The sequence below is a fragment of the Varanus komodoensis genome, unplaced genomic scaffold (assembly GCF_004798865.1).
Source record: "Varanus komodoensis strain SLA01 unplaced genomic scaffold, ASM479886v1 scaffold21, whole genome shotgun sequence".
In the NCBI taxonomy this organism is placed as follows: Eukaryota; Metazoa; Chordata; class Lepidosauria; order Squamata; family Varanidae; genus Varanus; species Varanus komodoensis.
The window spans coordinates 5,293,965-5,321,087 of record NW_025335589.1 but is presented as its reverse complement, the minus strand read 5'-3'; the positions used below and the strand labels follow the sequence as shown (position 1 = coordinate 5,321,087).

General features: G+C 40.3%; 1 protein-coding gene across 2 annotated transcripts; it reads right to left on the bottom strand.

Moving 5' to 3' along the window:
* Window positions 1-3,313: 3,313 nt before the first annotated feature.
* Window positions 3,314-25,659, bottom strand: USP38 (ubiquitin specific peptidase 38). Of its 2 annotated transcripts, XR_006414797.1 has the most exons (11): window positions 24,611-25,659; window positions 22,473-22,608; window positions 19,443-19,572; window positions 18,612-18,713; window positions 16,011-16,169; window positions 14,859-15,052; window positions 14,127-14,220; window positions 13,424-13,530; window positions 11,366-12,716; window positions 7,151-7,264; window positions 4,584-4,660 (listed from the first exon to the last, which is right to left on the bottom strand). XR_006414797.1 is itself a non-coding variant. In XM_044430798.1 (10 exons), exons 1-10 carry the CDS (start codon window positions 25,338-25,340, stop codon window positions 4,499-4,501), a joined length of 3,165 nt encoding a protein of 1,054 aa, XP_044286733.1. In that variant the 5' UTR covers window positions 25,341-25,655; the 3' UTR covers window positions 3,314-4,498. The 2 variants fall into 2 exon arrangements, 1 of the variants encoding a protein (XP_044286733.1); XM_044430798.1 differs by lacking the exon at window positions 7,151-7,264 and having other exon boundaries at window positions 3,314-4,660; window positions 24,611-25,655.
* Between the last annotated feature and the right edge of the window lie 1,464 nt (window positions 25,660-27,123).

Sequence of the window (27,123 nt, the reverse complement as noted above, 5' to 3'; positions counted from 1 at the left end):
TTTAAGCTTTTAAAAGAGCCTTCTAGTTGGGCAATATTCATTCCTTCTAGCACTTTCCAATAGGTATCTACTTACAGGCATGTTTAGGAGTGGAAATCCTTGTTTGCTGAGACCCTCTTTGACTTCTGGGATAAACATGGGACTACTGACAAGCCTTTTCAATGGTAGGACCCTCATGGTGGAATCCTCAAAGAACTGTTTGGTGTTTTCTTTGTGCTAGGGAAGGTGTGCTCTATTTATCTTGGCCATTTTTATTGTGGTGTTAATCTGTTGGTGTTTGCTTTGGTTTTAAAGTAGAATTGCATCTCATTTGGTTTGCAGAGATAGTTTTCTGGTACTGGTATAATTTTTAATTGCTTATTTTACCTGTATGATCTGACAATGGTATATTAATTGTATTTCTGATGTTTAATATTTTTGTACGATAAACTCCCTGGGATGCCTGTTGATAGAATATGGTGTTAAAGTAAATGTTTTAAAGTATATCTATATAGCACTGTAATGTAGGAAACACTTTACAACAAGGTATGCAACATATGGTTCATCAGTTGTTTTGCCCTCCAACTCCCATGATCCTTCATCACTGGCAATGCAGGATAGGTATTATAGGAGTTAGAAGATATAACAGCCACAAAAGGCATGAGTTGCTCACTCTGCTTTTTCAGTGATGAGTACAAGATATAGAATCCTTGCCCTGAGAGATATAATCTACAAAAATACAGAAGACAGCAGTGGGAATAAAAGTAACAATGAATTATTATGTATTTTTACTGCTTAATCAATGAACTAACTAGAACACAATCGCTCACCAAACACCACCTTTTTCTAAGTTAGGACTACAGTTCTTTACTCAGAAAATGTGCATATCAGAGAATGATACACCCACAAAGTGCACAGCATAGTGAGAAGAATGCACAAGTAATATTGTGGCAAAAATAGCTGTGGGACCTACACAAACACGAATAACAACACATTCTGCACCAATGGGGATGGGTACAAAGTGTAGCTATCGCATTGGTTGGCAACTGCAGCCTGAACTCAATGGGCTGCTGCAGAAGAAAGAGGAGGATATAAACTGGGGAAGGCAGAGAAAGGAGAAAACCTGACAAAATACATGCACGCACATATATATTGTGACAACAGTCTACCATACCCCACCACAAAAAAAAACAACAAAACACCATACAAGGGAGCCCCATGCTATTGATTGGATTTAAAGGCAAGTTAAGAGTGTTAATCTTTCTGCTGATGGCTGTTGTCTCACAGAACAGCTAGAATGTTCAACTAGGGCTGCAGCAGAACTGGGCTGCGGTGTAGGAGTCCTCCTTGTAAAATCTTCAGCCAGTATTCATAGCATAGCTCCTGTACCATAATATTTATGCTGGCTCAGTCCCACTTTAATGGGAGGCCACAGTAAACTTGAAATGTTGATGAATGGTATCTTCAATTAGTTTTGTGACCTCTCTTTTAAAGTGACGGTAGTTAGGTACAGAGTGTGATTGCAAGGAACTATTAAAGGTGCTACTTTTCGCCAGTGGTGTTTTCTGTATTTGCAGAATATAAAGATTTGCTGTGGAAGGCACATATAATACAACTGCCAGCAGAGGAAAACACTCCAAGTGAAGAACACTGAAACCTTTTTCATGATGCCAATACTGTCAGCCGACCATGGAAACTGCCAAAAGGTAAGAACAGAGCACACAAAGCCTGCCTGCCTTTCATTATTAGTTTCATATGTTACATCTTAAATCTTTGCTCTGTTTGAAAGTAACAGAATTCATCTTAATTTTTAGTCTCTTCCTCAAATGAGTTTCTAAAAGTTGACTGTATCTGGTGTAGCAGCAAAGGTTGTTCTTGCCCTCATGTCCTGTTTGTGGGGTTCCCAGAAGCATCTGACTGGCCACTGTGGAAAGGATGCTGGATTGGATAGGCATTTCACCTGATCCAGCAGGGCTCTTTGCAGAGCTTCTTTGCCACTTTAAAAAACACAAGGGAAGAGGGTGGAGAGTCACAATGCAGACTAGTCCAGGAAGGGCTGATAGAATGCATGAGAGTTTCAGACAGCTGGGTATGATTTCCCCCTCTTTATTAATATAAGTGGATGCTGTGCTTCATTTTGTGTTGCTTTTATTGTGAAACTGTCCAGAGACGCCAGTAGTTGGGTGGGTGGCCTTAAATAAGTAAAATATAGTGGTACCTTGGCTCACGAATGCTTCAGTTCATGACCAGATCGAGTCACGAACAAAAATTTCATAAAAATTTTGATTCACGTCATGAACTCCGCCTTGGGTGGCTACTGTGATCACGGCCGTCTCCCCCCCCCCCGCCACCCGAGTGTTAATCTTGGGGGCGGGGTGAGATGGCCTGAGTAGGGAGATGGCCATCTTTCCTGCAGGAGTGCACCCGCAATCGTGCCCACCCCCTCCCTCCCCAGCACAATCACGCCCGCCTCCCCCCCCCATGCACTGGGATGATGGGCGCATGCAGGGATGACGGGTGCAACTGCGGTCGTGCCAAGGAGGGGCAGATGGCCGTGCTCGTGATCAGGGTGGGGTTGGAGATGGCTGCGATCCTTGTTGTTGTCACTTTGCTTCACATTTTTCTGATTAAAAAAAAAAAGTTACAGAACGGATTAACCTTATTTAGATTGAACCTTATGGGGAAATTTAACTTGGCTCACGACCAATTTGGATCACGACCGGAGTCCTGGAATGAATTAAGTTCGTGAGCCAAGGTACCACTGTAAACTTGCACCTGCTTAACTTCCATGACTATACAGACTGTTCTATCAATCTTATCTTAGGTAGGAAAAAAGGATTCTGAACACCAGTTTTGTTACTAAAGCAAAAGAGCAGTGACCAACAATGGGGACTTCTGAGCTGCGGGAGGTCTCCATATAGCCTCTGCCAGATTCTCCTCCTGGAAGCACCTCCTCCAGAAAAAAACCTCTTATTTTTGATAAGCAGGGAATGGTTTCCTGCTCCCCACCCAGCCACCACATTGCATTTAGGCTGTTATAAAGCCTCAGTTGGAAGGGGGTTATTTAAGGAGGGAAAGACTAAGACTAAGGTGCTATCTCCCGTTTTGCCTGAGAATGAAAGGTATGGGCTATCACTCGGAGGGCAGGGAGAGGGGAGGAAGGAACATGCCAGCAGCAAATGGCTCCATCCATTACTGAAATTCATGCCCAGAGCCAAGTATCCCTCAGGCCCAAGTTTCCCCCCATTTACGGCATGCTTAGTTCATTGTTATAACTGTAAATTTTAAAAAGTCCCCCAAGTATTTCCACAATAGTGAAACAGAAGCACATACATTCATTTCAAGAATAGTTTATGTGGTGCCTTTTTCAGACACACACTTGAAAGTAGTGCCCACAATTTTGCCTTGTGTATTGGTCTTATCAATGAAATATTTACTCAAATCCAAATTATATACACTGAAACACAGGTAGAGTCATTCCAGCTATTAACTTACCTTTGGAGTCTTCTTGCCCAACAAATGCATAAAGTAAAAAGTGTAAAAACACATATCAGTGGCCAAAAAAGGTTATATCTAAGCAAGATGAATAAAATTTCAGAACCAGGCTTATTTTGAGCCTCCTTCAAATGCAGTGATATTTACTGAATGACTTTTACATCCATTTCAGAGGTTCAAATTATGAGCAACTAGTGTATTTTTAGAACCAACAACTTTACTTCTGGAGAAGCTAACACTTTTCAAAAATTCATGAAGTTCATATTAAACAAGAAATTAACAGCTCATGTTCTACACTTTTCTGAAGCCTCAAAAAATTTTGTACTTTGTTACAGTACAACAAGGCACATACAGAGTCTCTTCCTTCAAAACACAGATGTACTCCCTGAAATAATTTTAAAATCCTCAAAGCAATTAGAAATACTACAAACTTTGCTTTTTATATACTTAAAAACTTTGTTCCTACAAGAACATGCACATTTAGAAAAGTGATTTAACAAGCACATTAAAGTGACTTCTTTACATATGTATCTGTAATGCAAATATATTGAATTAGAATATTTCTTATTCTGTATTACATTGTTAACAGAATGGATTTTCAATTCATTTTATGGTTACCATGTTTAGTGCCTTTAAGGATTTACAGATTTATGAAAAAAATTAAATCCACCACACACACTGCTGGGGTTGACTAACCATCTCTTTTTTCAAAGAATAAGTATTCCTTCATCAAGGGATTCTGAATTACATCTTTTAAGTGCTTTTATTATTTAATCTAGTGTCATAAAAATTGTATAACTCCTCTTTTGGCCAAGAATATCATTCCATAAAAACAACTGAATTTAAGAGGTAGATTTCTCCATGATGCACTTATTTATTTCAAATAAAAAACAAACGTCTTCTTTAGAACAAAGATCACATCTTGAAAAAAAGCTTGGTACATTATTTAATACAGTTCAGTGATAACAGTCCTAAGCAGTAGCAGGAGCTGTTTAGGGAACCAATGCATCTGATGCTCTTTTCCTCAAAACACTAGTCTGCCAATAGTACTAAACCCTCCACCACCACCTCCACCAGTTGGCCCACAGCTTCCTGGAGGGTCATTGTCATCAAATCCATTTGGCCGAAAGGAACACGAAGCTGCAGCTGTTTGTAGGGCCTGTGTTCGAGCACTAAGTTCTTGCTCCTGAAACAGAAAGATGGAGAACTGTCACACACGTCAATTAAGAAGTGATTATGAAAAGTCTGCTATTTTCAAAGTATGGCTGAGGATTTCATTTTTAATGCAGCTATACCAATTCTGTTCAGCCAACAGTGCTGTATAGAATATTCAACTATGAATCCAAAAAGCACCAGCGTGGTGGTGGTGGGTGGGGAGAAGTTTTCTGCCACTACATAGTGCCCCCCCAAAAGGCCAAAAACAACAAAACAGAAACTTTTAACAAAGTTCTGAGGAAACCCAAATTTCAATAGTCCAAACGTCTCTATGCAGCCATGAGTATTAGCAATGTTCAGAAGTACTAGGCTCAGAAGCATGTCAAGAAATAAAGCCTGTACAATTTATATTATTTTGCATATCTTGGCCTGATGATGAAAGCCACAATACATTAGTAGTCCCATACTAAGACATTCCTATTATTATAATAGTTGCTTTAGGGTGTAGGCCAACATTCTGTTTAATAAGCTACTAGGGATTATTAAGTACATTATGTGCTAGTATTGCAGGAATTCTGTCTAGTCCTTTGGCAATCGCACTGAAGCACGCTTTCAGTCCTACAGATACCTTAGTTGAGTAAGATGCTATAAACATTGTGTTAGCAACAGCACTGCACTGGAATAACCTATTTCTGTATACAAGTATTTTATTCATCACACAAATTGTATTCCTAAGTTCCCAGAAGTATTACCATGAATTGGATAAAGCTTGCTAAGCTATAAAAAATGCCAACCCAAATGTTCGTCCTGTATCAAGTCAGACCATTAGTCCTTCTGTCTCAGCACTGTATACTGACCATCAGTGGCTTTCCAAGGTTCAGAAATTGAAACCTGAGACCTTCTGCATGCAAATCATTCTGCTATTGAACAATATGCCATACCTGTGATATGACAAGTGAAAAAGCAGCACTTTTACAGATCACAAGCTGGGAGTACTGCCAAGCAGCAGGTGGCTGATCTGCTGTCACAGAATGCCCAGGAAGACAAAGCAGCCACAGCAGTTCAGAATACAATGCTCTGATGCTGCAAGCAGGCCTCAGGAAACCTTGGGCAGGCAGATGAGCAGACAGCAACTTGAGATTGCTAGTTCTGTAGTAAATTAGCATGTTGGTTATAGCCAGGGATTTTTCTCAAGTTTTGGGAGGAATTTGCTTAAATGTTTAACATTTTAGGAACCTGGGTCTAAAATGGGCAACCAAAATGGCTAATTCTTGACCAGTACAGCCGTGCTTTTGAAGTTAATATTGTTTAACCAATTTTATGAAAATGTAGGGGGAAACTAATATTAGGTTTAACAATCCCAAAGGTCTTTAAAAGCCTACATTACAAAATGGCAACCAATTGTACTTTATTTTGGTCAACAACAATTACTCTGTGCTAAATACCTTATTCATAGTACTGTACTGTGTTCCTGACTTACCTGGAAGTAAGCTCCAATGAACTCAGTGGAGCTTATTTTAAACCTTTTGTCTTGATTACCCAAACCAACACATATGCATGATTTTGAAGAGAAGTAGTGATTTTAGCCCAGTGGCCAACCAGCCTGCCTAAGCTAATAGGTTGCCTTGGGAAGTATTCAGACCTTTCAGCATGATTGTCCTAGAAAGCTTCAACATCAGTGAAGACAGTATCCTGTTCAGGGTATGCCAGCACTTCATGGCTGCTGTGACAATCAGGGGCTGTCCCACTGATTGAACATGTATATGAAGTTACATTCTGCACTTTTCAGGGTCAGATCACTAACAGAAACAACATCTGATATTAGCTTAGAACAACTATTCACAACTTCTAGTTGTGTTTATATCTGATTTTATATTAATAAGCTAAATACTTCTATTGAAGCTTTAACAGAGACAACATATAATTCCAAGGCCATTTTATGGAAGGCTGCTTAAAAAAGGAGAAACTGGAAATATGCAAAATGTGGACAAAGACAAGAGAAAATGGCAATTCAAGGGAAAAATCTTTGAAGAGGTGTAGTTCATCCATCTGATTGCTCTCACTGCACAGACTCTTTGTATAAGATGTCTTGATGCTGGAACAAATAGTCTTGATTTTATTATTAGACTTCAGCCATTATGTTTTGTTTTAAAAGCTGTGGAAAAGAACTCAACCTGAGTGCCAGTGAATTCACCTTCCTGAAGGAATGTAGCAAGTACATCAGAACTTATGCCAAGCTTTCTAATGTTTAGCTGTATCATTCAAAATAAAATTTCAAATCTGATCTGCTGTTTCTTATGGGTAATAAATAATGATATAGTGACATTTAATATTAGTAAGGTATTTGACAATAGAAGCAGTAAGTTGCAAGTGAGTAAGCTCACTGCCTTTGTGAGTATTCCTCCAGCCAACAACACCGAATGATCACATTTGAACTGTTATTGCCTTTAAAAATGCCCTCCCTTGAACTGCCATTTTCTCTTTTCTCAGTTAAGGATATGGTGACAGTTAACTGAATTACCTTTAACACTATTTTTGCAGTAATTCAACAGTTCTTTATCTTTTAAATCACAGTATCTTCTAGAAAACCTTGCGGTGGTCACAGCTTCTGAGTATCCAGTGCCCTGCCATTGTGCTGCCAGCAGGGTGGGAAGAGAGACAGAAATTACATTTGCCTCACTGTCCCTTTTATTTTCTTCTAGATGGGCTCCTAAACCAATCTAAGAGTGATAGAGTTTTGGATAAGCTGGGAAGGTTACAGGATTCTGTGAATGCCAGCTTCTCTCTCTACTCACTGAAATGCTTCCTATCTTGGCCTCTACAATATAATCTGCAGTTGTTTTTCCAGAAGCAGCATGGTTCTTTCTGTGGTGCTTGCAGCGGTTGAGGAGAGATTGGATCTCAGCTCCACTCTTGATATATACAAGCAAAAGGAAGCTCATGCTACAGAGCTTTCCCCTCCCCTCAATAGCCATAGTACCCTCCAAAAACCCTGTCTGTACTGCCAAGGAAAGCTCCTGAACAGACCATGACCATGTTGCTGGAGCTGCAGAAATACATTAGAATTAGGAGACAGCACTTCACATCATTATCTTTACCTGATAGAGGAATTCCTTTCCCTACTGCAGCCTCCCCCACCACAAATATACCACTATTCAGGAAGAGTCCTGAACACCCTCGGAGTAATGCAGAGCAGAGACAATAACAAAATTTCCTCAAAACCCCCTGAAAATGCCTGTTGACCAATTGTTTTAAGAACTCCAGACTTTTCCTGAAGCTCTCTTGGCCCTGTGTCATCAGTGCTGTAACCCATTTGTTTCCACAAGTTCACCATGGTATGAAATCATTCAAGTGTCAGCAACATTCATATACTTCCATTCGTCTACAACTTTTACAATCCCTGACCATGCTAGAAGGGGTTGACGGAAGTTGGAATCAATTATCTGAAATAATAGTTTGCCCCCCTCTGTGCTGATCAAACAAAAGCATGTAAAAATACTGTGATCAATAATCAAAGCTCAAAGTGACAAGATACAACAAAGTACACTTATAGTCTGACAGAAAAGCCATAATCACAAGACAGACTAGTGCCATCTTGTTCAGGGTGTGGTTTTTATTATAAAAGACAATCCTCCTATTGCTTCAGCATTCAATCCTCTGACTCAGCTTCTGACCCACTCCAATCTGGTTTTCACCCCTGTAGCCCACAAAACTCCCTCTGTGTAGGTTGTGAATTATCTCTTCACCGCAAAATCCAAAGGCCCTCAGACCTCATCTTTCATTTTTCTGCCACCTTTGATCCAGCTACTTATTCATTCCTTATTTCCCTTTATGTCATAGGCCTCTGCTTTACTTCTTTCTATGGCAAGCCTCGCAGGCTTTGTACCTGGCTTCCACAATTGTCCCCAAGTAACATCACTGCTTCCATGGCTTTCAACAGCACTCCTATGCTAGTGATATCCTGCTCTTTACTGTACAGAATAATTTTCCATCAGTAACATTTCATTATTTCTTAGATGCCTGAAGATTATTTCCAATTCAAATATGTCCAAGGCCAATTTCTCAGTTCCCTTCCCAAGTCCTTATCTTCTCCATTCACTGTATCCATTGATGTGGATGCCATTCACCCTTTTGATCTGGCATGAAGCGGTTTTCCTCCAGCACCAGCCTTCAGTCTGTTGCCAGCTCATTTTGCCTTTCCCTTTACATTATAAAATACAGACTTCCTCTGTCCCTAACTATTGCTATCTTCTAATATTCATTTGTGATCCATTCATCCAACACTTTACCAAAATTTTCACCTGTAGTGCCATTTTAAGCACTCCTTTAAATCTCACTACTGGCTTCCTGTCCATTCTCTGATCCTGCAGAAGCATATTGTCCTTACCTTTAAAGCCCTCTGTGGCTTTGTTCTTCCTTTTCTACACTGATACCCCGACATTTGCCTCCTTGTGGCTTTGGCTCAGCCAATTCCACCAATCTCCAAATGTCTCCTGCTCTCCAGAACAACTGCCCTTTATTGTTGCTAAAAGCTACTTCCAAAATGCCTCCATGGAACCCCCACTCACTGCTTTAACTCCTTTCTCAAAACTATGTTTTCTAGGAAGCTTTTGCTCATCTCCATAGTAATTATACTTTGTTGTAACTAAGCCAAAGTATGTGGAATTCAAATAATCATACTCTTCCCTTGGTTACCCATGCCTCCAATTGTCCCTACCTACTTCCATGCATCTAATTAGGAGTGTAAGCCCTTGGAAATCAAACCTATCATATCTGGTCTCTGTCGAGCAGGGTGAAGAACAACCAAAACTGTTAGTAGGTTTTTCTCTGTCATGATTGTTATGAAGATAATGTCTGAACATCCTAATAATAAAGTCAAAGCTATTTGTTTTTATCTTCAAAAATCCTGAAGAATATAAGAGATGTAAGATGGCCAAATTTTTAAAAGTTTAGCTAAGAAACCTGAAATACAGCAGTTTAAAGATTTTTCCTTGAGATGTGCTTTTCACTTGTTTCTATTTTCATTTTTGTGTACTTATAGCATACCTCCAGTGTTTCTTTTTCCTTGTTTAGATTCTGCCAGAATCTGAATAATAATGGAAGTAAGTGTATAAGAAGTACTCTTGGAATCCCAGTCTTGTTTGCCAGTCAAAACATGGCAGGATAGGTGGTGTTGGAATGCTTCATTTTATCATAATTACATTGTCTGACCTCCAGCTTTGTTCAGCAATTTATCACATTTGAGTGCTTGTTCTTAAGGACAGGTGGCCAGGATTCTACTGGTGTAGCACTCAACAGTCTCCCTAGCTGACAGCACTGGGCATTTTCATCTTCCATGCAGAGATGCCCTTATAAGACTGGCTCAGGATTTAATTCTCTCCATGGCAATGAGGCGGCTATCCCAAATGGTATTGGACTCCATTCACAACAGAATGCACTCTGATTTCCTTTCCTGGATAGCAGAAGGAGGGTGAAGTTGCTATCAAGAGGATACAGTTTCACATCTGGAAGGCAATGTAGGAGTAATGGCCAGGTATCTTTGCACACCTTAGGTTGGTGTGCCAGTTGCATCTCTTCCTAAAGAAGTCAAATTTGGCTTTAATAATACATAGTTTAACTGTATCAGGACTGGGATACTTTAGAGAATTCTTATGGGACTAGTTTGATGAGTTTTCAAGTGGGCAAGAATGCACCAATAAAGATGTTGCTAGAGATGTACACATGGTACCATGTTATATCTGTCCTGCACAAATCAAAGTGTTGATAACTACCTTCCAAGTTCTAAATTTCCTGGATACATGATACCTGGGGAATCATCTCCTCCCACATCATCTTTCCTGCTTCCTGACTTAGGATGGAAGCACAGAGGATAACAAGAAGAGATAGGGCTTTCTCAGGTCTGCATCTATACTGAGAAACACTTGCCCTATGAAGGAGATAGCTACCTCTCAGGCACTCTTTAAACAGCTAGTGAAAACATTTTTACTCTTGCAGGATTTTGGCTGATAAGTATATGTTGCTTTATGCAGAGGCTATGCTTTATCTGTGAAATGTGGTTTGTTTTTGATATTGTAATTATAAATTTCTGAGTATGGTTTAGAATAAGACAGAAATCTTTTTAGAAATACTTATTTGTATATAGGAGTCTACTTTGTGCACTATTGTCTGAAATGTGTTTCAACTGGCTGCCAATTTGCTCTTGCTTAGGCTTTTAAAACCATTTGGGATAAGTGTTTTGGGTGAATTATCTTGCCTGCAAAATTTCATCAAAATTAGTTAATTGGTGTGCCTGCAATTGCACATTTATGCTGGTAAGAAGATGAAAGACATCTTGGCTAACTGTCTTGATTTTAGGGAGACAACTAAAACTATTTAGGCACAAACAGATTTGGATTCAGAACACCAAAAACAAACAAACAAAAAACAATAAGGCACTCACAAGCAAGTAAATTTCCCTCAAATCAGTGATAAAGTAGCTCCTAATCACATTATGCCTGTTGAAGTCGGCAAGCTCAAATGATGTTTGGATTGGTAAGTATGGCTAGTGCCTCAATTTAGCCTAAGGTTTTAAAGTGTCAAGAACAATAGTATAACTGCTGAGAAGTAAATACCACCAAGTTCAATGTTAGCTTATTCCCAAGGAAGACTGTATCAGACTGCAATCTTAGATAAGAAATTCACAGTTATAACATTCTTATACCAGATTTCCTTTACATTAAGTATGTCTGAATCTTACCTGCAAATATAGCTTATTGTCTTTTGTAATGGCATCCATAAGATCTTTCTGCAGTGGTGGATCTCCATTGACCCAGAGCCCATTGGCTGATTTAGCGCTGAGAGCACCAGCACTGTTCTGTTTTTTGTAAAACAACACATAAGCAGTGTCCTTGGGAAATCTGCTTGTAATTTTCTGGACTGACTGAAATGAGGTAAATGTCACTCTGCTGTCATTAAATAAAAACCATTCCTTTGACACCTCATTTTCATCCAGTTCTTTTTCGACCGCTGTAACTGGAGCTTCTCCTGCCATTAAATTGCTTTGTGGGTAGGCTAAAGTCAGACTTTGGGCTTGATCAAAAGAACCTAGTGATGGCCCTGAACTAGCAACATTTCGGGCGTAAGAATAATAATGCCCACTTTCAGAAGATATGCCAGAGTGCACAACTACAGAACTTAATATGTAGGGGACTAGTTGAGGGCAACCCACTTCTTCAGCACCAGAAGGCTTGAGTTTTTTAGCTGAATTCTCACCAGTGTCAGAAAACTCAACACCCATTGACCACATGCCAGATACTGGACTTAAAGGGGAAACAGTTCTTTTGACAGGTAGCTCCAGAAGAAGTGGTAATGACACATTGTCTAAGATTTTGCGCCTAATATGACACTTGGGATCATACGAAAATCTTAGGAGAGTGAGAATGAGGTATTCTGGCTCCTCCACAATTTGCATAGTTTTTTCTGCATTCTGTAAAGAGGCACATTTTTCACAATAATATTTGTTATCCCCTTTAAGAACCTCAGTTGCCAGAAAATAATTCAGCAGGTCAGTAACTGAGGGAGTAGCTTCACTGATGTTTTTCTGCAAACTATCCCTGTCTTCAGCCTTGCACATAAAAGGATCTGTCGCATTTTCACAGTTTGAGTCAAGGGGCTCTTTCAGCGTTCCATCATTTGTGACCATTTCACAACAGTCACCAACTGCTAGACCATCAGATACTGTTTCAGCCACAGGACCAAATGTCCTAGTACAGACTTGCTCTGTGCAATCCTCTTTCCCTTCAGACAAATGTTCTGCTCTTGGTGGCTCAACATTTTCGAAGAATATTGGAGGACAGAAAGCAAGTGAGAGATCTGTGAAAGCTTCTTCCTTGTGAGAAGTGCTTTTGCAGTTTAAACAGCATATCCTAGTTTGCAGTTTTCCTCGAAACATTTTCTCTATCAAGGTTCTCTCCTCTCTTGCTGTGCAAGATGGTTTTGTAATCAGCTGGGTCTTGCTGGATACCTCTTGGACTAGGGATTCTTCATTCATATCTTCTAGAAGCTTTGATGAATTTAGAACTTTCAAAGTTCTTTCTTCTTCATGAAGCCTAAAGGAAGGAAATATCCAATGAGATGATTTTTTTCTCCACCAATTTCTCCTTGCTTTTTTATACATCAGTATATTTCACCCAAATATTTATCTCTTGAACAGGGCCAGAGTGGGAAGAAAGCCTTTGAATGAAGGTCCCACCAAACCCCCATGGCTTTGCTGGTATTGACCTCAGTATTTTATATCCAATCCCTAATTCAGTCTATGATGGGGACTTAACTACACAAGAGGATTGGGAGTTATTCAGGAAGTGATGTAAGCTTTCTGCTTGCAGGAAGAATCTTTTGTAAGGTCCTTAGAAAAGACAGTTGGCGGCTGCAAGTCTTACTGAAAGAAGTGGCTGGATTCCAGATGTTGCTACCAAAGGGTGGGATGCATGTTGGAAGCAATAAGATAAATCTGTCATTTCAGCTTTTCCTACACACACACACCAGCTTCAGAAACCAAATGAAACAATTATTTTTTCTCTAAGTAAAAACTGATCACAATGAGATTAATTTTCAGTCCTTCAGGATAGAGAATACTGTTATAGCATGCAGCTTTAGGTAAAATTTCAGACCAAAACTTGCAATTTTGTGATCAGTACCTTCTAAAAACTACTCTTCAGTCAACTATGCTGCAGGAATTACAGTGTCCACAAAACACTTTACGTATAAAAGCTGTATGTAAAAAAACCTGTTATCTTAAACCACAGAATACCATTACCTGTCTAGCAGGAACCTGAGATATTCAGAGCAGTCCTGCTGGGATCTAGGAGTGAACCAGGGTGGCCTGGAAGCTTCAAAGAAAATCCGAGGAGCATATGCTTCCCTCTAGATGTGGGAAGCAAACAAAGTAAGATTAATGCAAAACAGTGACACCATGAATAGTATGCAAATATAGGAATAAACAATTTAAAGGTTATCAATGAATTGCACTAATTACAGAACAATCTTAGGAAATGTAAAATAGAAATATATGTCTATAAGTAAATGTTTTAATTTTATACATTTCATTAAAATGTTAATCTACAATTTGAAAAATTAAGGGATTTTATGTTTTTAGGTATAGGAAGAATTTGAATGGAAAAAAGCAGTATTTTTAGCTGTACACAACTGACCAGGCTTGAACATTCATCCTGTTTTATAAACAATGTTTTAAAAAGCTGGGGGATGTCTGAGCTGAATGGCTGTTCTAAAATATCTCACCTACATTGCCTAGTTTAATTTTTTTTTATTTTCAGCACACAATGTCTACTTCAATATTTTACTTCTGCAAAACATAGCCAACATTCTACCTTAGACAAAAATGAATATATGCCCCTTAAACTAGTGATTCAGTTGCACAAGTATATCATACAACAAGTAACTCAAAGATGGAGTTCATTAGGACATTTTGCTATAATATTCAGAAAATCAGAGTAACACACCTGAGTATGAGCCAAAAATGCAAAGAGATGTTGCAACTTTCTCATTAGTGAATTGCACCCATTTAGATTTAATGCTAATACATGCCTCCTGAAACTGCAAAAGGGGAAAAGATGAGATGACATTTCCATGTACTGCCATATATACAATGTTCTGATGACAAACACCCAATTTCTCTGAAATCAACAGCTTTAGCTAGCATCTGTTTTTGTGAAGTAAAATGGCTTTTAAGAAAGATCCAGAACACTTCATTCCCACAAGACTACTTTGGTTTACATCAAATACTGAGTACAAGCTGTACTTTTGAAGCAGTTTAATTCATTCACATTAGAAAACATTTTCTTGACTTAAAATTCATTTAAGACTGCAGCTTGAAGCAAGCTGAGTAACTTGAGTTGTGAAGAATGCAGAAGTCTGCCAGCCAGTGCTCTTCCTTCAAGCATTCCAACAATAGAGAAATTTATTTTAATTACCACTTTATGATCTATGGAACTGCTAAAAGTTCTGCTTGTATGTCAGTATGCTATGCAAGGCACGATTCTGAACTCAATGTATTTTCCGTCTGTTATACAAATGGTGTTTGGTTAAGAAGTACATTTAAGCAAAGGGACTAATTCTGACAAGTTACCTAGCCGCTCACCAGCAGGACTGATAACATAGTTATGCACTTCACACATTAAAGGGAAACACTATGGTATCCACAAATACATTCTTTGCAAGAAGTTTAAACTTACTCTGTAGCCATGTATAATGCTTGAATTACACTGTTCATATAACAAGTATTTCCTAAGTTAATTAGGCCAGTCTTTCCAGTTTCAGATTTTCCAGAAAATCTAGATAAACAAGATTGCAAAGAATTGGATTGAGATGTCCAGGCGCTCTGATTCAGTATCATCTTAATTTTCTCTTCACTGGGTTTGGGAAGCTCCTATGGCAAAAAACAGAGAGATGAGCTGAACATTGAGCACTTAAGAGCAACATCTCCAGGCACTTGCTTTTCTAATAATCCATCAACAAATAATCCAACTGTCCACACTGTTTTCATCCCCTCTCCACTTCACATTCTTGCTAATGTAGTAAGAGTATCATACACTATCCTTTTGAAGCATCAACTATATAATTATGGTCAGTTAATAATTCACTGTGTATGTGCAGCCAACAAATTCCCAGAGGTTGGTCTATCAGCTCTAAAGATATTGCAAAACCAGTATCTTGCCTGTCATCGTGCTCCTTCTAGTTTGATCCATGTTCCTGCTATTTTGCTGTTGAGAAGAATGCCTCTCAAGTTGCAAGCTGAGATAGTGAAGAGAGGCAGTCATGTCTTGCTGTGACATATATACATACATACATACATATATCCATATTCAATGCCACAGTCAAGTGACCCAACAATCAAAGCCAAATACAGAAGTACAGGTTGTGTCCCTTATGGAAGAAATTGTCCTACATGGAAATAGGGTCAGTATGTCCTTGAATGGTTTGTATTTTCTTCACATATATTTTGCCACATATTCCCTTGCTTAAGCTAATTATAGGTGTAATGAAAACAAATTTTCTGACCAGAAAATATTTTGGCCAATTCAAAAAGCCATTCCCAATATCAAAGAGGTAACCCAACATGATGTTTTCTTCAACAGTCACTTAGGGATTCTATAAAGGCAAGCAGGCGTATTATCACATCCTACTACTCAAAGCATTTTAGGAGAAGCAAGTCAAAATCTTATTTCACAACATCAATACTAATGATATAATCATTTCACTTCTCTTACAAGACAGTGATTTTTTAGCTTTAGACAAAGTCCTCTAATCAGGACTTACCCCTACCTGCCAGGTTACAAAACACACAGAGTTACATCTAGAACATTGAAGTATTTGCACTACCATACCTTGATAGCGTCCAGAATAGGTTCATAGAGTTCAGGAAATCCAGAATAATGGTACATCATACAGTGTATTAACTCACTAAGCTGTCCCAAGAATGTTGCACTGGAGGGCAGGCCATTGCTTTTGAAGGATTTTACCAACTTGACCACATGTGGAACAATCTAATGTTAACATAAACAGATCAAAGCATTTATATAAGTCTAAGTTTAAAACAGACTAAACCATGAAATATATTTTGAAAGTCAAAACTTTAATTAAGTGATTGCATTACCTGGCCATATTACAAAACTGAACTATACTAAACTGTTTGAACATACTATACTAATGAAATTTCCTCTTCTGTGTAATAGAATCTTAATTTGGTTATTCAGAAACACAATTTTGTTAAGTTACATAAATAAGGATTACCAGTAACATTACAATAGTGCATTGTTCTTCTTGACCAGTGGGGGTGAACTAATAGCATGAGTGCCACAGTGGGCATGCGAGCCAAGTCGCCCCACCATCGCCCTAGCAGCCGAGCATCGGATAACAGCACACAGAAGGGCCATGCGCATGCTCGGAAAGGAATAGCGGTGCCAGGCAATGATGTCACAAGCCGCGACTTATTAGCCATGACTCATCTGAGCTTTTGCATGGCCGGTCAGTGCGCTACCAAGGATACATATATATTTGCTTGGACTGGCTGTGAGTTGCTTTTTCTAAACTAAAATCTCAGTTGTCAGGTTTTATTGTAGTGTTGACCCTTTGCGATAAATAAGTGGGTTTTGGATTGTAGTCTAGAGGCAGAGTCTCTAAAAAGTTCACCATCACTGGATTAGGATTAGAAAAATGAGGTCTCCTGGCATGAATTTGATGGTGGGAATGTGTTTAGAATGGGCAGAAATGATGTGCTGCACAGAAAAAGCTACTCAAGGAAGGCCTTTTCAAAATAGCCCTCTTTTTAATGGAACTTTACCCCTATATTAGGGTTAGGGGTGCATGAGGGTAGGTTTAGGGTTAGAAAAACATGGTGTCCTGGCATGATTGTGATGGCTGGAATGTGTTGAGAATGGGCAGAAATGTTGAGCTGTGCAGAAAAAGCTACTCAAGGAAGGCTTTTTCAAAATTGCCCTATTTCTATGATATTTTACCCCTGTATTAGGGTTAGGGGAGTGCACCAGGGTAGGGTTAGGCCAATGGTAGCGAACCTATGGCATGCATTGCCACAGTGGGCAAGCAAACCCCTCTTTGCTGGCATCGCCCCAGCATCCGAGCATCAGATAACAGCCCACATAGGGGCCATGGGCATGCTCGCTCTCCCCCTCTCCCTCTCCCCTTGGCAGATATATATATTGGACTGGGCTGTGAGTTGTTTTTTCTAAAGTAAAACCTCAGTTTTCAACTGTTATTCTAGCATTGGCACTTTGCAATAAATAAGTGGGTTTTGAGTTGGAGTTTGGGCACTCGGTCTCTAAAAGGTCCGCCATCACTGTTCTAGACTATGACTGAAGCATTTAATAATATTTCATTTTTATTGTTAGTTTAATAACATAAAATCCATTCTATGTTTTGTGATCTCTTCCTGAGTTTAGTTTACAACTCCAATTAGAGTGTCTCATCACAATACTGAATGTAATTAAAAATACCTTAAATTAATTTAGGATCAAAAATATATGAATGAAGACAGTTTAGAGATGCTGTGTTTAACACCATTCAATCCTGAGAAAACCTAGTCCTTCCAAAAATTTTACACAATTTTTCCCTTGCTTTGACATCTTCATTTTTTTTAACTGTGCATTTTCTACTATTATATGCTACATTGTTATGTTCTGTATAGCAGCACCCAGCATCATAAAAATATAACAGATGGGTTATATCCAGCTGTGACCTATTGATGATGGAAGGCTCTGCTATCCAGTGATGCTTTGAGTTTTTGTGAACTGGAGAAGTAGGGATTGTAGGAAATGAAGGAAAAAAGGATTTGTAAAAGTCACCTCCTTCTCATCCATGGAAATCTCTGCTGGATTAGCAGAATACACTTGAATACAACCCATTGCAGGAGGCATCAAAACTCATAAAGGAAACCAGTTTAAAAAATTGATCATCAATACAAGCAACACCACCCGTTAAACTCCCAGCATTTTGCAGGCTGGATATATCAAGACAAACATATAAACAGAGTACTTGCAGTTCCTGTCATCTATTTATATTTGTTTTAAAGCCTGTTTTCTGCAATAAGCCTACTGGATAAAACAGAATAAAACTGAACTAGCAATCTATGACATAGACATGACTGATGTTTCAATCATTCCCATTCATCTTAACTAAGGTTTGGCAAATGATTTTTGATTAGCTTTTGTCTCTCGTGTTCATGAGCTATTTACTGCTGGTTTAGAACCAGCCCCAAAACATTCATCATTCACTTATGATATCCTAGCTTATGAATATTTCAATTGTAAATCTATTTATTTTACCATATATTCTAGTATTTTTGTCCACACATGAACAAAATTTGCATCTAAGGTTTTACAGAAAGAACCAAGTATAGGCACACCACTTTTTTAGTCATCTGCATGTTGTGTGTAAATAGTAGTACTAAAGCTCAAATGATGACACCTTACCAAATGAAAAGCCTCTGGAGAATGCTGAAAACTAAGCAACATGTGAGAAAGGACAGCCAAAGCACCAGGTCTCACAAGAGGAAACCAAAGTCGATTAAAAACCTTTAAAAAACAAACACATGTCATAATATAATTTTCAATATTCAGTAGTTGAGTTTTGTATTACACAGAGAAACGCAGGAATCCATTCACTGGTGGGATTCTGTCACATTCCCTGGGCTCAGGTCCCTATACTCTGGTTCACTTTGCAGGGGCCCTATGTACCTGGTGAGCGCTCTCAGTATATGTGAGTCGTTTAACAGGAATTGACCCCACATGCTGCACAAGCAGTGCCCCTCTTCCATGCCTGGTGCCACCAGCTGCACCAGGCGAGGAAGAAGGCTGGTTGCTGGGAATGGTTTCCAATACACCCATTCACAATGCCCCTCTTCCATGCATGGCACTGCCCCCACCTGCAGAAGTGGGCAGAGAAGAAGGTTGGTCACTGGAAATGGCACCTAGCTTGACAGCTTACAGTGCCCCTCTTTGGTGTCCTGCAACTGCTCTTTGGACAGCTGCACCTGATGGGGAAGGTTGCTGCTTGAACAACCAGGGATCTGTTGGCATTTGTTGACTTCTTGGCTCAGCTCACTTTGCAGGACCAGACCAAGCATGAGAGAAATCCCATGGATGCTAGAGGAATGGATCACGAAAGGGTTTGTCCCAACCCTAGTATTATACAACATTTACAACCCTCTGGATCAGAATCGACAGAACAGCAACCATTCTACAAAATAGCTCTGCAGCCACACTGTATTTGTAGCAATCCCACCATTAAATGATCATACTTACCAGTTCAATCTTAAGCAAAGTAACATCAATAAGGATAGTAAACTTCTGAACTGCAGCCAGTCCTTTCAATAGTGCAATCACCCAGGTCTCCACATGCTGAGCTAAAGGCCAGGACAGCCACTCAATCATTCTGAAAAGTGAGGGTTACATGTTATCCAGTGTGTTCCAATTAACAAATTGCCCAAAAACTGGAGTTGGTTTACATAAGAGGGCCATCACATTGAAAAGGTCCTTGCATTCCTGTTGCAAGAAAGTTGTAGTATTTCACCACTACAGTAAGTGGTGAAATACTACAGCATTTAGTTACAATATTTCACCACTTAGAAAATGAGACTTTCCTTCCTCAAGCTAGTATGACTTTTGTTGTTTGGAATGCTGTGTGAAGCACTGTTGTATAAGTACACTGGGCTTGTACAACTAAATGCTAAGAGAGCATTCTTATCTCCTCCCCATCTCTTGCCATTCTGTAAAAAATGTGTTAAATGTCAAAGACAACTATTACATCACTAAATTCATACACTATATTTACATTCCACCTTTCTTCTAATGAGCTCAAGGCACCACATATGATTCTGCCCTTCCATTTTATCCTCACAATAACCCTGTGAAGTAGGTTAGGCTCAGAGAGTATGCGTTCATGGATGCCTGGGTCCATCATTTTCAAGACAGACATTTACTATGACAGAGGTGTAAGTGACTGAAAGCAAGTTCTTGATATAATTACTTTTTATTTCCCACAGAACCTTGAACAATGTTGACAATATATGCATTCACTGTGTTTTCAACATTTACTGCAACTATTAATTTTCTTCCAGAATGAGTAAAAAAATGTGGAGAAGTAGCAGGAAGTGCATCTAAGTCACCACTAATAGTGCTGATAATGGATAAACAAAGTGTCCTACCATTTCTGTGAGCAGACCAAGGTCTCACTTAACAATGGAAAGTGATAATGGTGCTGATCTTTGTAATATCTTTGCTTGAAATAAGAAGCTAAGTGACTTGGAATTCTCATTTTAAAAGCCAAGTGAACAAAATGATCAGCCAGCCCTGAGTTCATTTCTAGCTTAGCCTTAAATCCAAACAGAGATAAACTCCTCTTATCAAGCCTCACAGTGTGAGAAGTGTTTGTGAAAAATAAATTTCTCAGTATTCTATGTGCCAAGGAGAGGGAGAAGGACAGGAAGAGGAAAGAAAGCATAGTGAGGAAAGATGGAGTGGGAAGGAGAGCTCCCCCTCCACCTGAATATGAGCCAGGCTAATGGGACTGGAGGCCCACTGGATTAGAGCAGGAGAAAGAGAGGCCAGGGAAGAAACTGAGAAGGGGAGGGGGGCATTTTCCCCTGAAACCTTCCCCATATGTAGAAGACATGGGTGGAAATTCCAAGCAAATTTGGAAATACATTGGGTTATAGGATGAGACAAAAGGCATTTAAACTTGAACAATTAAAACGACATTCAATGGGTCTTTTTCAGATAAAACCAAAGGCACAACTTCCCCCTGGCATACATAAAAACACAAAGATATTATTTAACCCCGCCCCCCCAATTAAGATCTGAGGTTTTGATCTGTAAATTTCATTCAATTCTGTCAAAGAAATAACAAATTATAGGCATTTATTGAGGTTCTGAATTATCATCACTGGGACACCACACAAAGCTTCTGAAAATGAGATGACAATCTGCTTTAGAATGAAGCCAAAAACAATGTCTTTCCAAGGCTTTGAGATGAAGCAGTCTCTAGAAGAGAGAGTGAAGTGAATATTTTACCTACTAAGTACTGATTAAGGATGAAGATGTTTGAACTGCTTAAAAGAAATGGTATCTCCTTGGTATGTCAAAATGTTCAACTTTTCAGATTCCAAATTTCCTGGCAGAACACGTAATTGCTTAAAACCCCCAATATCCTTTCATAGCCATGTAGTTAGTATGTATGTATGTATTTAAAGCTTTTATATGCCACCCCAATACTAAAAGTCTCTGGGTGGCTTACAAAAAACCAAAAACAAAGCAACCATATACAACAAACACATTGCCCAGAACAGTACAAAAACATTGACTAAAACAGAAATAGACTAGATCAGAACTCAAGTTCAATGATATCGATATCTGCTTATCTCACATTTAGTGGTTTGTAAGAAAGATTATGAGGTTAGCGTACTAAAGGTACCCGTGAATACCTGTAAAGATTTTCCTATAATCACAATGCATTTATTTATGATATTTGTATCATATAATTTTAAGTGGCTCATGAAGAAACAATGTCAAAGCTTTTAAACATATTTTAATGAATCTGCTCACAATATTCTTTTATGACATGATTTTATTAGGGTTGCAATACTTAAGAGGGTTAATTGTTAACAGTTAACTTCTGACAAATTAAAAAAAGATATTTCTGAAAACATGATAAATTTGTGTAGAAATCCTTCTAAAAAGAGGTACCATTCTGAAACTTCAAAGAGGTATTCCTCCTTTTTTCCTCACAAAACTGTTCATTGCATCAACTAAGTATATCATGTAAAACAATGTCTTCTTCCTCCTGAAAATTACTGTTTTATTCACATGCAAATACATGCACATTTAATCCATCCTTGTGGCTCCCCTACTCTGAGCTCAGAATATTGTGCACACCCAATTAAGTGCAGGGGGACCATGAAAGCTAGAACTGCTTCCAAGCTTCTCCTGTCCTGCAAAAGACACAAGGCAATCAATTCAGCCATCTAGAATTTGTCTCCGCTTGTTAAGGTAGGATTCTTTCTATCCCTCATTTCTCTGCCACCCACCTCCACTGGCTCCAAAGTCAGATTTGTGACGTCAGAGCTGCAGTTGGCACAGACAGAACCACAGCAACTGCAATGGAAGCAGGGCGCTCAGAGTCCCAGAATTCATTTCCAAGGTCAGAACTGAGATTCTGACATCTCCTATGCCTGTCTAGACATTGTGTAGAAACCACATATTTGCACCTGGGATATTTTTTATTTGGCTGATGTGATCTACTATTCTGTCATGCACTCTTCAGGACAGAAACCATACCTGCACAAAGCTTGTGTCATACTTGCATCTTTTACATTTGGATCTGTGGTAAGGCTTCCAATAAGCACTGTAATCATCTGTAATGGGATATGTTGCACAAGACTTGCCAAAGCAACTGAGGGTTCAAATGCAGTATCTACAGGAGTCAAACAGGAAAAAGTGAGTTCTAAGTACCTTCTTCATCAATGCACACAGTAGACTGGTTACCAGGGATTGGACTCATGCTAAGGAGAGAGGCTATATCTGCTCAAAACACCTTCCCTCTGGAGCCTGCCCCCAGTGCCACATCCTCACTTGAACAACCTTTTGGAAGACACAAGGATCCACAGGAGGAAAGGAAGGATCCACAGGAAGAATGGGGGAAAAAACCACCCTATTTCCCTAGCAGGGTATCTCATTAGCAGAGTTCAGTTCACTGGATGCCTGAATCAAACCTTATATATTTCTGTACATTTCAGTCCAGAAGACATAAAGGCAGTCCCTGGATTATGAAGGACTTCCATTCCTGAGAACAAGTCAAATTTGTATGTAAGTCAGATCATGTACACAAAACACATATAAAATACTTAAGAAACATTTCCACATTTGCAGGGGTTGGGGTACATTTCCCCCATGAAAGTGGAAAAACTGCCAATATCTCTACCCACCTGCTCCAGGCTCTACAGTGCCTTCTCTCTGCAGCAAGGAAATGCTGCAGGGATTTCCCTCCTGCAGAAGGCATGCTTTGGAGGCCTCTCTCTCTCTCCCCCTATGGTGGTGATGATTTTTCACAGTTGGCTGCAAAACTCCAAATGGTACAAACCATTTGTCTTTAGCTTGAGTTTTTAAATTAATAGGCTTTATGATAGTTTGTTTTTAAGTGCAGGTTGTTTGTAATTCAGATGTTCATAATCCAGGGTCTGCCTGTGTATTTTATCCAAGCTATATGGTTTGTGTTTTCTAGGATGTAGAGAACCATCAGGAAAAAATAAGAACCTGAGTAATCAGTCCTTTTACCTTTCATTTTCAGTTTTCTTTAGAGGTACTCTGTTTGAATACAGAGCATTTCAAGGACTTAATATGTTATTCATAGACCCTATACAGAAACATGTCATAAATTAATAGCTGAATAGTTGAACTTACACAGTTTGGACTGCTCCAAGAAAAAACTTTGAGACGCACACTCACATGTTAAGAACCAGAAATAATAGAACAACAGTGTAATCCTACACACACATATTCCTAAATTAGTCCCACTGGGTTCAGCAGGCATAGGATTGCAGCCCAAATGATCACATCACCTTAGGCAAAGTTAGGCTAAACTGCTACTACTATCTAAGTAGTTCTCAATTTTTTGATGCCCAAGCAGTTTCTGTTAAAAGTTATGGCGGCAGTCACTGAATGCTCTAACTTATTTTAATCAATCAAGCCACTATATAATTTATGTAATTCTTGGTAAAGCACAAAATCACCCAATAACATTGGGTAAAAAGCAATTACCAAGTTTGAGTGGGCCTCTGTAGAGACTACCAAGACAGAAAACTTGCTGCCAAAGCTGTGCATACTGATTCTTAGTACAGAAAGAAAACAATTTAGCTTGTTTCTAATATTCTATGGATTCATTTTCTTTGCTCCAACTCCCAGGGCTTTTCTGATTCACCTCTGCTTGTTTGTAATTCAAAAGCTTATGTATTTAGTAGACTAATTTCTACTTAATAAACATAATTAGGATAGTAATACAAAGAGTTATGTTATGCATTACTAGTTTAATTATTACTTTGGTTATCTTCGGCTTTAGCTTAAATTAAATGTCACCCTTAGAGAAAAGGAATCATGGTTTTGTCCTATGTACCACCAGTACAGCGTAAACAAAAAAAGGGTGCTACCCTCATCCCTTGGCCAGCAATGCTAATATAGAGAGCTCCCAATAAAGTTCCACCCACTTCCTTGGTTGTTGATTACCCATTCCTCTTGGCAGCTTAGGAAAGGATTAGAAAAAAGCTGCTTCTACTGTGCCAGAAAAACATTTGATACTGCTGTATACCATTCTGAGTCACCACAACTGCCTCTTAGCTTTACTAAATAAAAGAAACCTAATACTATACACTTCAGCAGTCTGACCCCGGGAAAGAAAGAACTTTCAAAGGGCAATAACTCACCAGTGGAAGAGATGATGGCAAAAAGTTCCTGCAAGGAGGGCAACAGAGTGTCGGGCTCTGCCTTCCAGATGCTGTGCAGGAGGTTGCTGACCTGGGTGACCTGAGAGACATAGAGTCGCAGCTCAGCTTCGCGGGTGCCTTGTGTCTGGAAGTGAGCGATGCTGCGTACCAGTTGCTGGCAGAAGGCGAGGGCGGGCTTCCTGCCGCGCGGCAGGCACTGCGGAAAGTTGCTCAGGAGCTGGCAGAGGCGGGCGCAGAACGGAGCGGAGGGTCTCTCGCCCACAAGCCGCAACGCTTCTCCTTGCAGCAGCGCGAAAAGCTCCAACACCGCCGGGCAACTGATGAGCAGGCGCAGGCCAACCTGGATGTAGTCCAGCACAGCCGGGTCCAAGATAGGCCCAAGGCCAGGGGTCGACCTTGGAGACGGCGGCGGTGGGGACACCGATGCCAGGCCTCCTCCCTGAAGCAAGTCCAGCACCAGATCACACGTGAAGAAGGCCTCGAAGTCGTCGCGGTGGTGGCGAGCGTAGGCCTCGAGCACCTGCCGCCCGACCTGGCGCTGGAACTGGTCGGGCCCCTGAAGGATGAGGCGTGTACTGAGCGCGAACATGGCTTGGCACTGTGGCCCGCTCAGCGGGCTCTCAGCCGACTCCACCACACGCTTCACGATCACTCGCTTCAGCGGCAGCGGGTGAGACGAGCTCACCAGCCCCTCCAGGATCTTGTCCATGGCGAGCTCCGGCCCAGCATCGACCGCCAAGTCCCTTCTCTACTCTCCGCGGCGGCCGCTTCAGCCTCCGGCCACCCCTCGATCTCCCGACCGGCAGCGACGCTTCAACATCGGCCCGAACCGGCCCTTCACCGCAGGCTTTTCAAAACCGGTTCCTCGGAGGCCCGAAACGCCGGGAAACATCTGACCCGGAAACGACGGAGTGGCGCACAGTCACGCCAGGCAGGAAGTAGAAGAGGGTGATTCCGAAAGCGGATAATTAGCCAGGGACAGAGAGTCCCCCTTCCCCCCGTAGCAACGCGCATGCGTTGCTCTCGCCGCGGAGGGGTGCTGCGACCTAAGGATGAGGACTGATCACGGAGGGCGCGGAGGTAGAGGGTCATAGTAGCGCGGTGAAAGAGGGCAGAACCAACGAAGGAGGTAAAGTGGGTGGTGTTCTTAGTCCCTCCCCCCGGCTGAACTCTTCCTTGGTGTCTGCCACTTCCACGAGCGCAAAGCCCGGTGCTGCCCGTACTTTCGAAATACCCACTTAATTTCACAGAAGGAGCTATGGTGAGGAAGCCGAATGGACTGTATTGCTTCAGATTGCAGAGGCCAGGACGCATTTTTTAAATGCTGTCTTGCTGGAAGCAATCCTTGCAAGTAGAAAACTAGCAAAGAAGGGAAAGATTTGGGCAAGAGCCTTTTCCCGTGATGTGCTAGGTTCTGCATTTTTGTTATAGCATGGCTAAGTATTAAAAAACGGCATCGAGCACCTGTTGTCTCGAAGGGAGGGACCTTTCTGGCACCATAAGAATACATGCCCTGCTGGATCAGGGTAAAGGCCTATCCAGTCTGTTGAGTTGGAACGGGCCAAGAAGGCCATTTAGTCCAACTCCCTGCAGTTGTAGGTCACTAATTTACACCACCCCACAAGATGTTTTTGGGAACCCCACAAGTAGAGCAAGAGAGCAGTAACCCTCACCATCTGTGTTCCTTCAGCAACCAGTATTCAGAGGGTTACTACCTCTGGGCCCAGAGGCAGAAATGACTGATAGACATCAATATTGTAAATGAATTGGCTCCCATGGCCATGTCTTGTGGAAGCAAATTCCACAGAACAGTCTTTTCCAACTTTGGTACCTTGCAGATATTTTGGGAGTTGGAGCCCAAATCCCTTGGGAGGCACCAGGCTGAGGAAGGCTGCCACAGGGCACTTTCATGGGAAGTACTCCTGTTTCTATTACTTAGGAAGCTGGTGAGCCATCTTTTTTCTTAATGGGTTTTTTGTTGTGGGAGGAATAAAAACCTGTAAAATAGCTCAGGGCAGTCATGAGTAGACAATTGTGACATTTTGATCCCCCAGAAACTGGTGAATGAGGCAGTATAATACCATAAAAGCTTATTTAACTATATGCAGTGTGAATAAGTTTCTCCTTTTCTGGCTTGAATCCCCTGCTATTCTACTTGGATGAATGATGGTGGATTCAAGTATCATGAGAACAGGAGAAGAAGTACTTATAGTTTTCTTTCATTATACTGTGCATAAGTCTATGCACCTTTGCCATGTCCCTTCTTACTTGCCTATTTTTCTGAAATGCAAAGTCCCAGACTTAATCATTTCTCCTAAACACTGACCCATCTAGTCTGCTATTGTCTTCTCTGGCTAGCAGTGACTATGTGTAATACATATTTCTCATAAAACCAGTGCAGGGAAATGTGATAATAGATGGTTTCTAGAGATTGTGTAGAAGTTAATTATATGCTCATTATTTTGAAAGCTGGTGCTTATCATGATTCATCA